The following is a 15,597-nucleotide window of genomic DNA, read 5'->3' as shown; positions in this document are numbered from 1 at the left end:
CATTAGATTTGAAGCGAGGATTCAGCAATGAGGCATTTTATTTTTGGGGGGGACGTCAGATGCAGGCCTTGACTGACAAGTTCCAACTGAGAGAAGTCAGTTTTCCCACCTTCGGTTCATCACTTGGGCTGGTTCAACTGCACCAAGGCTTGGGTCCGCTGCTGCCCTGTTTGCCCAGGGTGGGCGTTCTGAGTGGTAACCTGGTACATCTTCTCTTGGAGGCTTACCAGTTCTTTTGTACAACTCTTTAACGACAAGTGGACATTTTCCTCATAAAGAATGATTGTGACAAGAGAGACAAATTGCTCAGTTGGAGACCTGGCTGATTGCTCAGTCCTGGACCACTCCTGTCATTTGGCTTCTTTCAGGCTAGGATCACGTGCTTGGTGGCTATGAAACAGCATCTTTCCAATGGGTTTGCTACCCTGCAGAGAGCCCGGGCTGGGCGCTTTTAAATCCCTTTTCTGTCTCATCAGATCCTCTTAAATTCACATTTCTCCACTAATCAACACACATTTACTGAGCAATTATCAGGAAAGCATATCGACTTAGTGAGTGACTAGTCGGGGTTCAGTGCCACCCTGTCACTTAGGAGCTTCGTGACCTCGGCAAGTCATTAACTCCTTAAAGCCGCAGTCTCTTCCTCTATAAATTAAGAACAGCAGTGGTTTGACTTGGCTAGAGTTGGCAAGCATCAAATAAGAAAGTGTGTTTGTCAAGTCGGCCCACAGCAAAAACCCATCCCCATTTGAGCAAATCAAATTTGTGAGCAGAAGACAAGTTAATTTGCAGTCTTGTGCCCTTCCCAATCTAACCAAGCAAAGACTGTAATGCTCCTGGCCACTCTCAGATAATAAAAAGTCCTCTGATGAATTTTGATAAGAGGAAGAGTCTCCTTGAAAAAACAAAATTTAGATGTCTAGTCTGGTATTATAATCAAATCTGTGAGCGATATTTAATTTAGGATTCTCTGTTCGGCTTCCCCCAGGCTATGGTGCCCTTGGAAAGGGGAAAGATATGTGACCTTTCACCTCTCCAGCTCTTTTTCTTCCTCAGTCATTGGCTATGACTTCAGAATTCTCCAAGGTGAAAGAGAGGAAAGCGTAGGAAGCGTCACCATTCTGGATCCACTAAAGCTAGGAATTTGGACCCGAGGCTCCTGTGCCAGACAGCTATCCAATGCTTGCTCGTGGCTGCCACGGGCATTTTTCAGGGCTATGCTGTGCCTCCTCCTATTTATGGTATCTACTGATAAGCTTATCCAGGGCTCATCCTGGAGCCTTTGTCCCTTTGTGAGAAGGGAGTGTGTCACCATCAGGGCTGTCCTGCTAACTAAGAGACAGCCTTACCTGCGGCCACCAATCCAGGCATGACTTGGGGAGAGACCAATGAAGGGACTCTTGGTGTCAAAGGGCCGTCCATTAATTTCTCTGTTTCATTGTTCTTGCCTGTCTCCTAGTGCCCTGGCTGTTGCTCAGTGAGATCTTTCCTGGTGGAATCAGAGGCCGAGCCATGGCACTGACTTCTAGCATGAACTGGGGCATCAACCTCCTCATCTCTTTGACATTTTTGACGGTAACTGGTAAGAACTTTTTTTCTCATTTGTCGTCATCTTCATAAAAGTGTTTGTTGTGAATAGTTTTTCAAATATACCCAAGCATAACGAGACTGGTAACAAACCAGCCGTGCCCATCACCCAAGCTAAGCAGCTTTCAGTCTTAACTCCTTTCCAGCCCCATGCGCTCCCACTTAGTGAATTATTTTGAATCGTGCCATACATGTGTATTTTGTCCATGGAATTTCAGCATGGACCTCTGAAAGTTCAGACCACAGTGTAATTACCACCCTCGAAATACTGATAATCTCCCTCAGGATCCCTGTTTGCACTCTATAGTACCTTATAGTTGATTTTTTTATTCTTTGCGTTATCTGCAGATATGTAATTTACAGCTGAATGGGACGTCTCAGCAGAGTAGCCATGGTCTCTGTTCTTCCTACCAGACTTCCGCCCCCTCGTAGACTTAGGGCAGACACTGACTGGTTTGTTGCGCTCATGTTCGCAGAGTCTGGTCTTTGATAGTTTTCATGTCACATGTCCTCTTGTCCTTTGTGTTCCCTGTAAGTTCCTATGTAGGTCTACATGGAGGCTTGGAGGGGGCTGGAATTTCTATCCAATTAGTACATTCCTTGGCAAGTGACCACAGGATGTCCTGTCACTCTCCCAACCCGGCTGCCTGACCCCCACCGCAGGCCACACTGAACTCCCTTGATTCCTGTCACCCCACTGTTTCCATTCTTTCAGTCGGCCCGTGGTTTTGTTGTTTGTTTGTTTGTTTATTTGTCCTGGAATGCTTCTCTAAAGAGATTTCTTCTCACTGCCATTTGGCTAGTCTGAATGTGGATCTTATAGAAGGCAAGATGAGCGCTTAAAGCTTACTGTATTAGTTCCCCAACTAATGAGATAATGACATGCATGTTCAACCTTTAAAAGTGGATGCTTACCCAAAGATATGCCACGCATATATACTGAGCACATCATTCTTTACATTACTTTGGAAGCTGCTAATTAAATGTAGTTTGGGTTATATATAAAACTTTCAAATGTTGCATCCACGATTTTAGGAAATAGCCCAAATTTGAAGAAGACAAAGACATTAGTTATTATCATTAATCCTACATCTTCTACCCTGATTGTACACAGCAACATGCATCCTTTACCTTACACACACACACACACACACACACACACACACACACACACCATCTGTTATTTAGTAATATATATATAGTCATATATATATATGTATATATATGAAAGACTGATAAATGGCCAAATGGCCTGACTCTTTGAAGGAAGGCTGGTTGATATACTGGATGAGCTAAGGAAGAGACAAACCCTTTGAATGGGGTTTTAGGATGAACCCTGGAGAAGTGGCGGCTGCCTCTTTGAGAGCTATGACTCTAGCACAGCCTGGCCTTGAACTCGACAGTCCTCCTGTGTCAGCTTCCTCCCTCAGCTAGGATGATAGATACGAGCCACTAATGCTCAGCCAGATCGAATTAGTTTTTAAAGCCTGGAATGATCTAGAACCTTTAGTTGACTTCCACTTGAGACGTCTAAAGACCTCTGTGTATTTTCAAAGATCAAATTTGCAATCAGGGGTTAGGACGATTTAAAAGACATGAGGCTTTTTCACTTGGCAGTAAGCCTTCGGGTACCAACATTTTAGTGAAATGTCATCTGTGTCAATATAAGCATACTATTCTTGGTAAACATGTACAGTGGGCACTGAATTCCATTCTGAGTACATTCTTGGAAGAGGTGGCTACAAATTGCAGTACATAGTAGCTGATGACGCCTATAAACCCTGCACTGGAGAGCTGGGGTAGAAGGATGAAGGGGGAGGTCAAGACCATCCTGGAATACAAAGACCTGATTTCAAAAGACAGACAAACAAAACAAGAAAAAAAAAAAAAAAAAAAAAAAAAAAGGCAATGCATCATGGAGAGAGAATGGTCCAGATGACAAGAGCCGGGCACCTGTGCTCTGTGAAGAATGGTTGGGAGGGTTCTCCGTGTCTGATCTGGATCCAAGAACTCCCTCAAAGAGGGTGATAATATAGACATATATGTAGACTGTCTATCACAAGGACCAGGAAGGGGGCCCATACCCTTGTGTGCCTTGCCCAGAGCCAAGCAGAGCACTTCGAAAAGCAGATTTGGGGTCTAGGTATATAGCTATGGTAGGAAGGCATTTTTTTGAAGTCATGATCTCTCTGTTAGTGCCAAGTGTTCTAACAGTGTGAGAAACAAGTTTAACCGATAATCTTTTGGGTTTTACTAATCCCAACTAATTCTACAAGTATTTGATTAAGCAACCCACCGAGCAAGAAAAGCAGAGACAGCACTGGTTAAAATTGTCAGAAGAACTGCCTTGGCACTCAAGAGATGCCACAGCAGTTAGGAGTGCTCGCTGTGCAATTATGAAGATCAGGGCTTTAATCCCAGCACCCACCCACCAAGCTGGGCATCTGGCACACAGCTGTAACCCCACCTCTGAGCTGGGGCACAAACAGGAGGCTCACTGGGGCTTGGTGTCTTCCATCCTTCCTGAGAACACATGGACCTCAGGTTCTGAGAGAGACCCTGCCTCAAAGGAATATGCAGAGAGTGACAGAGTTTGAGACCTGGTGTTTTCAGACCTCTGTGTTCACACACACACACACACACACACACACACACACACACACACACACACACACACACACACACACCACAGACACCTTTAAAAAGAAAGAAATGCCTTTGTCTTCTTTTCTGCAGTTATAAAAGTGGCTTTGGGGTACTACCATTCAAGTCAGTTTTCCTCCTGACCAGCTGTGGTCTGCCACTGTAGCTGTTAAGGGTCATTTGCAAATCTTCCTTGCAATTGGTCCGAGCGCGTGTGTAAGAAGATCCAGCTACGTCTCCACTGCTTGTTGTCATGCTGAACTTTTGCTGTTGTCCTGGGGCAAGCACAATGTGAATGGACAAACCTAGATGCATCTGAATGGGGCCACGGCTAGTGTGGCCTACCTTGAACCTGGCCAGTGGCTCGAAAGGGATCGGTATATTGTTCAGAAGTGGTCAAGAGAGCTGGCAAGTGAAATCCATCAAAATCTTGGTCTCTCTGCTCGATAACGTCTTACCCAGTAGAGTTCATCGGTCCCGGGATCACATTTAAATTGTGACGGCTGTAAGGCAGCTTTGTATTTTACTTAAGAGAGGGAGTGGGTATTGTAAAACAAAATGAAATGAACCTGGCCTTCTTTTGAATTTGGGAGTCTCATTTCTGAGAAGCCTGTTAGTATGTACAAAGACACAAGTGGCTTCCTGTAGCATCTGTGAAGCGATGCTCACAAATACGATCAACACAGCACAGAGTGCATTTCTAATCGTTTTCTTCTGTTCCCCATAGATCGCATTGGCTTGTCGTGGGTATGCTTCATATACACAATCATGAGTCTGGCATCCCTGGCTTTTGTTGTTCTGTTTATACCTGAGACAAAAGGATGCTCTTTGGAACAAATATCAATGGAGCTAGCAAAAGCGTAAGTATTCCTGTCACTGGCCTGTGGCTGAAGTGCAGTTTTTATGTACGCTTGAATAATAACACCCCTTTGCTGTGAGAGTGCCTTACAGAGCCCAGTGCATCAGAGATTGAGTTCAACAAACACAGCTACAATTAGTAGGAAAAAAAAAAACCCTCTTGGTGATAAACATCTATAATTCATTACAATGTGGCACATTCAAGTTAATTTTAGCAAGGGTAAGGAGTGTCTAACGAGATTTAGAATTAAATTCTAGACACTTAAGTGAGTTGTATGTGAGAGATGAGACAAGTAATCTAACTGGACCATGAACAGCTTTCAGAGGCCGGGCACCAAGTTCTAGCTGATCAGTGTTATGGCCTGAGGGAAGTGGTGACCACAGTCTCGGGATGAAGGCAAACACGTCCTCCTTAGAATTAAATTGGAAAGTGGGCCATGCTCTGTTCTACACTTTACTGTATTATATATTTTTAATAGGTTGTGATTTTTCTTCTAAAAAATTAATATGCAGGCACCGGGGAGACATGTACGGTGGCAGGGACAGTGACAGTGACACCCTGGCTTCCATCTGAGCTCCAGGCTGATGGATGATCTGATGGTGGGACGATGTGGGCAGATGTCCTGTGTTAGCCAGGGCCTCAGAGAATAGGTTCATGGGAAACGTCGCTTTGTGTTTATGGGTCTTAATTCGGTCGACTTCGCTAAGTGGGGGTGGGGGGGGGGGGGGGGGGGGGGGCGGGGGACAAACAAACAAAAAGAACCCCAGAAAAACAATATCTCTCAATTCAAATCGTAAATTGACTATCAAGTTTGGAGTTGTGTTTCACCGCAGGTAAGGCCATTTTAAGAAAAATGGGAACGATTAATTTACAATGAAACAAATGAACTGTTAGGAAGGCTGACTAGGTAACTGGGTATGAGCGTGCAGCTGCTGGACAGCATTTAGCACAAGTTTGCTTTTTGCTTAAGAGAGGTTCTCTGACAGGCTGGCCTTGAGCTCTCAATCCTCCAGCCTCAAGCTTTTACTGTGGGTCCTAAGACGTAGCTTTGTCTACAGTCTAACACAGTTCACGCAGTGCGGGAGGGAGCAATACGGATCACTATAAATGAGACCTATCCTGGCTACTATCCTCACTGCCTGGCTCACTACGTCAGCTGCGATTCAACTCTCACCTAGGCCACAGACAAAAGGGAAAGCAGGGCGTGGTGGTGCACACCTTTAATCCCAACACTGGGGAGGCAGAGGCAGTCAGATCTCTGAGTTCCAGGCTAGCCTGTCTACATAGCAGGTTCTAGGCTGGCCAGTGCTTTGTACTAAAACTCCCCCTTCCCCCAATAAAATACTGGAAATTTAGGAGACAGCAAGTAATTGTTTCTCCTTTAGGCAGTAAATAAGAAATCAGATCATTGCAGAATACCGTGTCGGTTAGCACAAAGATAAATTACTTTTTGTTACAGAATTTCATTGTATAAAGTTTTTTTCCCCCCCCCAAAGAAGAGAATGCCAGAGCTGAATCTTGAGTCATTTGTGTAAAGAAGGTGTTGGGGTGGGGTAGGGTCACTCACAGGAACATTGCACTCAGCTGCACTATGGAGGTTAATGTGCTTTTATGAGCCTGGGAGATGAGCCCAGAACAAAGCGGAATCATGTGGCGTCTTTGCCTATCTTAGTGAAGAGTCTGGACTTTATCTTATAGACAGGAGTGGTGGTGTTTTGGTTCCTTTCATGCATGTGTGGTGAGTGTAGAATATGCACATGTGTTTGAATACTTGTGCCTGTGAGTACATACGTGGAGGCCAGAGGTGGACTTTGGTAGCTTCCGCTATTGTTTTCCTTTGAGCTAAGGGTCTCTTGTTGACCTTGATGCTCTTTGTCTTGGCTAAGCTGACTGGCCTGGATCCTCCCTCAGTGCTAGGGTCGTAGGCATGCTTAGCCAGGCACAACTTCTACATAAGTGCAGAGGGGTTGTGCACTGTCCCCCAGATTTGTACAGAAAAGGCTCTTATCCACTGAGGCACCCCCTCCACATCCCAGGCAAAAGTGTTTAAAATAAAAGGTGATGAAGTGACCAGAGTTTAGAAGGACCATTCTGGCATAACAGGAGGAACGGAAGAAGTCCATGAATGGGGGTGTTTGAGGTGGCAGAAGGGAAGGAATAAAGGTGGACATGGTGAAGCAACCGAGCCTACGAAACTGGGGCCAACGTGGGGAGGATGGCTGAGGGAAGGAGGGAACTAGATTTGCTCTCGGGCTTCCAGAATCAACCCAGAATGCAATAGTGATGTTCAGGGCAGCAAGATGTCAGGGAAGACCGGCAGATTTGGGAGAGGGTCAGGCGGGGTTTGGGATTGGCCCCAAGTTCCATTTGTACGGGGATCCCCTCTGAGGCACTTGAGGCATTCAGGTGGAAGGGAAGGAATGCAAGCACGCCAAGGAATCTGGGATTGAGGAGAAACGTCTCTCAAGATATGGATCTGGTAGTCGGCGCAGGCACACAGGTACTTGGTACATGGGCAGTGGAGGGTGAGAAATAGTTTGCAGAGCCCAAGCTTTTGGCAGCTGCTTAAGAAAAATATTAAGAGTCATAAGTGCAGAGATGGACACAACCACATGGCTCGGGCAGGTGAGAGACCCAGGCCTGCCTGCATGTTGATGAGTCTGTGGTCGGTGCAGTTTGTATGTTCACACTCTGAATTACCCAACGCCTAGCTCGATGCGCAAAATGTGTTTTACGGACTTTCAAAGGTTTGTTAAAGATTCTTGTAAGCAATAGTTCACTCAGAAGCTCAGGCCTGGCTCTCCCTCTATTTCAATTAACAAACTGGACAAAACTAAGGGCTTATTAGCATACCGTATTTCCTTCAAAAGACCTAACATTGAAAACCTTTCCCGTTAAGCAGCTTTTCAGGTGGGGGTTGTCAAGTAAAGCAAACTGCAGACCATAACAACTTGAGGACACAATTGAGAAATAACCCAATCTTTCTGTTTAGTGGGCTTCCAGAATGTTCCTTAAGAGCATAGGATTTGGGTATCTAAGGCTCAGTAAAACTTATTTAGCATTGTGGGTGGGTGGGTGGGTGGGGGAGAATACTAAGAGTATACGCCTTTGACATAGAACTGTCTGTGAGAACCACATTTGGTACTTTTGAGTCATGCAGTTACTCAAAACCTTAATCCAGGCACTGTCTGAGACAGTCATGCCTTGGCAATTAGGTAAGGATAAGAGCCAAAGTTCTTGTGGCCGACCCCGCAACAATGCTGTGAGTGAAAGGAGAATGGACACTGGGGCAGAGAAGTAAGAAGGCGAAGGCATGACAGGTCTGTGCCTTGAACTCAGTGCTGGCGATGGCAGCGGTACCTGTCACAGGCATGCTGCTAGGGGAAGACAGATGTGAAAGGAAAGGAACTCTTTTTAACTCCTGATTGCACAACACCGAAGAGCCAAAAGCTTTCCCCTGCTTGCTGCCGTAGGTTGAGAAATGCTTTTAAAATGAAAATGTGTAAGTAGCCTGAATTATGTAAACTGACAAGGAGTGTTTGAAACGTGTGTTAAGCGAGGTTCCCTGGAGAGAGATGACAGAGACAGAGGTGCAGCGTGAGCGTATTATCAAATTAACTAAAGAGACGCAGAGCAGCGGAAAGCTCAGGGAGTGTGCTAGTCCATAGGAGCTCAAGGAAGGCTACTGCTGAGCTCAGGGAGTCTTCTGGAATCTAGAAGTTAATAAAACAAATGAATCAACTTTTGTCGCCAGGGAAACCAGTCCCGATGTGTAAATCCCAACAGTTTTCCTAGGGAGTAAGAACGGAAACTATTTATAATATCAAATTAATTTTAGATTCGCTATTACACGTTGCCTAATATTTCCTCTCTCCTATTTCAAGTTGGTCCCCTCCCGAGCCCCAGGTTTTACAAAGCTGAGAAAACAAATATTCTTCCAAGGATGCTAAAAAGTAGATAGTGGCTCAGCTGAGAGCCAGGAGACAGAGCTGCTCATGTAACTTGAAAGAGTTTTATTTTGAATATCTGCCCCTCACCAACTACAACCCCCCCTCAATTGGGATACTTGCTATGTTTACTTATTTTGAACTGTGATTTCCCTCCAACTTAGGGAAAACAAACCAGTTAATGAAGTCTTTTTAACTGTTAGCAGTTAGGTGATGTGTCCATTCCTGTATGCAAATGAGCTGCTTCTAAATACTTACGGAGAGCTTGGGAAATGGCTCTGTCAGTAAAGTGCCTGCCACACAAACATGGCTCATCCTCAGCATACATGTAAACGTCAGGTGGCAGCAGGATATGCCTGTACTCCATGCACTGGGAAAGTGAGAACAGGAAAATAAGAACCTTGAAGCCTGCTGGCTAGCAAAACCTGTGAGTTCCAGGTTCAGTGAGAATCTGTGTGTGTGTATGTGTGTGTGTGTGTGTGTGTGTGTGTGTGTGTAGCTGATCTAGGCAAATCTGTGAGTTCCAGGTTCAGTGAGAGGCTGTGTGTGTATGTGTGTGTGTGTGTGTGTGTGTGTGTGTGTGTGTAGCCAATCTAGGCAAACCTGTGAGTTCCAGGTTCAGTGAGAGGCTGTGTGTGTGTGTGTGTGTGTGTGTGTATGTGTAGCCACTCTAGCCAAATCTGAGTTCCAGGTTCAGTGAGAATCTATGTGTGTGTGTGTGTGTGTGTGGCTGATCCAGCCAAATCTGTGAGATCCAGGTTCAGTGAAAGGCTCTGTGTGTGTGTTTGCATGCTCTGCCTCCATAGAGCATACAAAAATAAAACAAAAAAACCCACACAGTAAATATAAATATATATTTACTGAGCATCTATTTTTGCATCAGACATTGTTGCAATTATCAATGAAAAACACCAAAAACCACTCCCAGGACAATGAAAACGTGCTGATTAGCGGCTGGGGTGGGGCAGGCTTCAGAAGGCTGTGCTAAAATAATCTTTATGATACAATCTGTGTGATAAGGAGCCAGCCCAGAAGGTAGGGATGCAGAGAAGGCAGGCAGAGAACTGCTAGTCCAGCGGCGAACTCAGAAACAGGCTTGGCTTGTTTCTAGAAGGGCAAGAAACTCTTAGGAGGCCTCAGCCACTGGTATTGATTAAGCTGACTGACGGAGGGGGCTGGCCCACTGTCACTGCAGTGGGAAAGGACCAAAAGTTTTAGCATGGACAGTGACATGGCATGATTGACATTTCAAGCCAGGTGGGTCATGAGCACTTGCAACCCCCCAACAGCCTGAAGCTGGGGTGGGGCCAAGCACAGTGCTGGCCTCAGATGGCCCCTCACGCTGCGAGGCAGCAGCAGGTCTCTAGCCCATTCTAGTCTTCTGTTCCAGCAACTGCCTGGCTTTGTACCAACCACCAGCGGCGCCCAGGCTTGAAGCACCAACTATGACATCAACCCCATCATACCCCTTCTCGGCTCCATCCCTTACAGGTGTGTACCACATCTGGCTTAGGCGGTGCTAGGGACTGAACTCAGGGCTTCTTGTATACCAGGCAAATAAGCTGCCAACTGAGCCAATTCTTTCTTTATTGCAAAGCTCTTTGTCAATTCTGCTTATTTTTCCTTCTCATGAGCCTGCTCCAATGAGGCCTCCACGGCTACTGGCTTCCCTGAAGCAGACCCAACGCAGAGGTCAGTTCTCAGTGCTCAATTTAGGGGAGTGTGAAATCCTTTCTCAAGTAAAGGCTTCACCACCTATCTCATATCTCAGACACCTGTCCTCCCCTGGCTCCGTGTCATCAGTTGGTGAGCTTGGACTCCCTACAGCGTTTCTACGGCACTCATTGCTTCATCTGGCTCAGTGCCACGTGGACCAGGAGCTGGAATTAATGTTTTGATCTCTCTTAAACTTGGTATGTGCCTACTCATGCCTTGCTGACATCTCTCTTCCCACAAAGAGATAGGCAAGTTCACCCCATTGGTTCCGGACCTACCTACTCTTCTCACTGGGTGCCAATATCTTCCTTTTCCCCCCACTGTAGCCCCAAGTGCCAGTTTTTCCTGAGCCTCTGCCCTCACACCCTACCCTCAGTCTTATTATGTTAGATTGTGCTGGCTCCTAACTTCCACGAGTATCCATTTCTCCATGGACTCCTTTCTCCATTGCTGTGGGGGTCACCTACCTGTTCCCTACTCCTAACTTGCCCCCACCTCCCTTCTGTTCCTTTTAAAGGTGGCCTTGGCATTCCTTTGTTCCAGTCCCTCAGGCGTTCACCACATGAAGGGCATATGGTTTATCCTCCCTACCACGCTCCCCTTTTCCTCAGCCACCCTGCCCTTCTCAGAAGTCAGCAGGCACACTCAGGACAGCAACTGTTTTTCATGCCCTTTCCCAACGGTAGGGAACTGCCTGGTGGTGCCTCATCCCTCTTTTCCTGTCAACCTACTTTAAATCACTGACTCCGCCGCATCTACTTTTAGTTCTTAGCAAAAGCTGAAACATTTGCTTGGCTTGTTAGCTCTCATTAGATTTACCATGTCTAGGTTCTCTGCAAAAACAACAAGTAAGAATGGGTGAACTCCAAGAGGCAGGGGTTTTTATTGTTTGCTGTTGTTTCTCCTCACCGGGAACAACCCCCTGGGTTATAAAGGAAGCTCATTGTTGAATGGATAGAGGAAGCCCGGTCAGGGGACATCTGAGCCTTTGAGGAACTGAAGTGGAGCAGCTTGGAGGGGCCCAGGTTTCAGGGTACAGGGGTAGCTAGAGTAATTTTGGATCTATGAATTTGGAGATGTCCATAAGATACTAAATAGAGTCATATTACAAGTAGGCAGTTGAATATAACTGAGTCTAAGTCTTTACAGAGCTGCGAGTGGGAGGCCACTGGCCTCATGAAACCAGATGACATCGTTCATCAGAAGCAGAGGAGAACAAGGACCAAGGCCAGGAGTATGCCAATACTTAGAGCTTAGAGGAAAGATCACTAAGGACCGAGGAGCCAATGGTAGGGTTTGAGGAAAGCCAAGGAAGCAAAATCTTAACTGAGGCCAAGCAGCATTCCAGGCTAGTGTGGGTTGGAGAAGACAGGGATTGCAGGCTTGAGGCTCCAGGAACCTCAGTGTGGGGTAGGGGCTGAGGCTCAAGGCGTGGAGGGTAAAGAGGGAAGACATCTAGTGTTGCTGTGGAGGACAAATGTATGGGCTGACCCACTCACTACCATTGTGCATCCCCCTGGGACTCTGTGCCCTTCCTGAGTGGAGCTCACGTTCCCAAGTACCGAGCTCAGCAGGGCTTCGGTCCCTCCTGCCACCCTCTAACTGCCGCCTGCTGATTAAGGCCTCTCGCTCATCTTGGCCCTAAATCTGAAGAGCAAAAGAACTCTGTCTCCTCCAAGGTCAGGGACATAACCCTGATGTAGGACTTTGGGATGCCGATGGCCTGCCACCTGCCACCGGCGCAGTTCCCTGAGGGAGCTGCCTTTTCTACTTCTCAGGTGACATTTCTAAACCTCCCTCTTTCTGTTGTGACACTTTTGGTTGGTGCCATCTGTGAAGGTCACGCTTTCAATCTGCCCCGTACCTCGTTAGAGGACACGGTCCCTAGAAATATTGTCCCTGTGGATTCTGGGGTTCGTCATGAGGACTCCCAGCTGGAGCTCCAGAAATTATACATTGAACAGTATATAATCCCTGACTCAACTATCACTCCCTTTTCTCATCAGCGTCTTTATCCTCTCAAATGATATGCTCCTGTATTTACAGCCACGAAAGTGCAGCCTCTTGGAAGCCGGAGCCTTATCCAACTCCACTCACTGTGACCCATTTCATTCCCTGGGGAAGTGAGAAAGGTTCAAAGGCGCTTGCCTCTCAAATGCAAGGGTAGAGCATACTTCAAGCTGATGGAAATCATTTGAGCTGTAAAAAAGGGGACCAGAAGGCAGAGTACAGGCACGACAGGGAGCTAGAAAAAGGCAAGAAAATGAACCAGCATTTGGGGTGAAGTCACCACTACTTTCCTGTTGGTGAAGTCGTGGCCTGTAAAGAGGGGTGCTGTGGTCATGTACAGAGAAGACAGCTGCCCCAGTCTACTCTTTGCATGAGACTGACCAAAGGCTGTGGACACATGTCAGAGTTCTCGATGCACCAAGGCAGCTTCACAATAAAAAAGTGTTTTTCCATGAACTAAACCATGGCAACCCCAGGGTAATTTTAAAAATAATATGCTGCAGATTTCTTTCAAGTACTATTTAAATGAAGAATGACATTTTCATTAGCGCCTCTCTTTCTCTCTCAGGAACTATGTGAAAAACAACATTTGTTTTATGAGTCATCACCAAGACGAATTAGTGCCAGCACAGCTTCAAACAGGACAGCCCCAAGAGCAGCTCCCGGAAAGCAAAAGGCTGTGTGGAGGACGACAGTCCCAGCAGCCTTCACTGGACACCTGAGGGGCACAGTGGCAGGACTTACAGGGGGTCTCTGCCATGTTCTCTCCTTACTGTCACAGACACCCTGAAACTAGAAAGATAGCCATTAACTCCTCTTCTCCAAAATGGACTTTTGCCAAAAGGTAGACAGGGCATGAGTGCCCTGATGTAGGGCAGAATCCCGGCAGGCTCAATACCTTGTGCTTTTTACTCCAGTGCAGCCTTTCAAAGCTCTAGATGAGCCAGCCTCTGCCTTAAGCTGTCTGTAGGATGCTGCTCACAGCTTGGTACTTAGACACAGCTGCGTACTACAGGCCTTTGCCATTTGTCCTGCCTCACTGTGTGGAGCACTTATGTTGCTGATTAGGGTGGTGTCCTGGAGAAGCCTTCAGTGACGATGCAGGTCCACCAGTACAAAGATGGTGCAGCCAGGGCATCACTTGCACTGAGATAACGGTTCAGCGAAATGCTCTTTTATAAATTTTATGCCAATTTTTAAAATGCTAAGATCAACCATTTCCTGCCCTTTTAAAAAATAAATGATTAGAAAGATCAATTTTAAAATCCTGGGACCATATTTATTTAGAAATAGCTGCTAGTAAATATTATTTATCCAGATCTCTAAGCAGTTAGGTTTTAAGTTATAAAGTCCAATCTATAAAAAGCTGTCTCCTGAGAAGGCTTTGGTAACCTGTAACAACCCCCAGCTTTCTGCAATTCTTCCCAGTCCTCAGGAACCTCTCTACCTCGGACTACTGCAGAAGGCTCCCTGCTTGCTTCCCGATGAATGCCACTTACGTCAGCAAAGGTACCTCTCCTCTGTGGTGAAGAGTGATGGTGAGCCAGACCAGCAGGCTGGGTCTCCTCCCACGGAATGCATTTCTCTAGCCTTTATTTTTCCAGTTGAATTTTAAGATTTGACAAAGCATTTCACCAACATGTGACAGAAAAATCCACGATGAAGACTGTCGAACCATTGACTAAGCCATGAAAGGGACACAGAAAGTAACCCATAAGTACCAACACCCTAACAAAATAATAGTTCAAAGAAATAGTGAGCCCAAAGCCCTTAGTCTGGGCTTCTCCTCCTTTCACTACCAAACGGTCTGAGTGTGAAAGATGGGTGTGTGCATGGCTGAGCCTCAGGAGCTTGACAGAAGGGTCTGGTTCTGAAATGCAGCCTCTAAATTAAAGGTGGCAGAAGAAGCTGCAAGGAAGGGAGATTGGGGCCTTGATTAGGAGGGCTGGTCTGTCTGCAGAGGGCAGAGGGCAGGGGGCAGAGGGCAAGGGGTGCTCTGCAGGGCATCCCTCTGCAGTATCAAGAGCTAAAACCACTCAAGGCAGGTTATCAATGTAAGCTTTTTTCTCCAAGTGTCGGAATATGATATTTTAAAAATTGTTAGATGATTCAATTTTAAATATATATGGGCACACATGCTTGGATATTTTGTTTGCATATTCCTTGTGAATGGGCAAAAACAAGCAAAGGGAGTTTATTATTAATGAATTCAAAGTTAAGTACCGTAAGCCTTTTATTGTTCTTTTATCATCCCAAACAAGGAACTCTTCTGTTTTCAAAATAATTTTTTACCCAGTATTAGCCCCACCCCAACCCCCAGCACAATGAAGCATTTGGTTTTCAAAAATAAAAAGGGGAATACTTAAAATTTGTATGTATATATTCACAGTTTTTATTTATATAAAAATTTTACAGTACTTGTAAAAAAGCAGGTGACGCAAGACCCCCTCACTCCCCCCAGCTTTGTCCAGTGGGGGGCCCAGGAAGCGGCCGGACAGCACCCACGCACACAGGTGAATCCACATCGGGTCACCGTCTCTCTGCCTGGTGTGCAGGTCACTGAACACTGAAGATGCCGCAGCATCTGGAGCTGCGCCATCCCTACAAATGTTTCCGCCTAATGAATGTTTCTCCTGTGATTGTGAACACTTCAAAATAGGAGTTCACTGTTATTAGAATAAGTGGGAAAACCTTAAGGTTTTAAAGCAGTCTATCTCTAACTCAATTTTTTAAAAAAATGGTATTTAGGACTTTGGATAATGATCTTAAAACAAAGCAAATAAAAACAATTTAAAAAATTTGAAGGCCTAAAAGGTCACAATTAACTATGGGAAA

At 45.9% G+C, this 15,597-nt stretch overlaps 1 protein-coding gene across 2 annotated transcripts in view; it reads left to right on the top strand.

Annotated features, from left to right (window-relative positions):
• Slc2a12 (solute carrier family 2 member 12) overlaps window positions 1-13,555 on the top strand; it is a 52,554-nt gene extending 38,999 nt beyond the window's left edge. For both annotated transcript variants that reach the window (XM_051164387.1, XM_051164386.1), the window contains 3 exons: window positions 1,460-1,582; window positions 4,958-5,090; window positions 13,331-13,555. In XM_051164387.1, the coding sequence (XP_051020344.1) occupies window positions 1,460-1,582; window positions 4,958-5,090; window positions 13,331-13,484 (410 nt within the window). In that variant the 3' untranslated portion in view covers window positions 13,485-13,555. The remainder of the gene's footprint in view (window positions 1-1,459; window positions 1,583-4,957; window positions 5,091-13,330) is intronic.
• The last annotated feature ends 2,042 nt before the right edge of the window (window positions 13,556-15,597 follow it).

This window comes from Acomys russatus, chromosome 21, assembly GCF_903995435.1.
Source record: "Acomys russatus chromosome 21, mAcoRus1.1, whole genome shotgun sequence".
Classification (NCBI taxonomy): Eukaryota; Metazoa; Chordata; class Mammalia; order Rodentia; family Muridae; genus Acomys; species Acomys russatus.
Note: the sequence above shows the minus strand (reverse complement) of the source record. Positions and strands in the feature narration are given on the sequence as shown.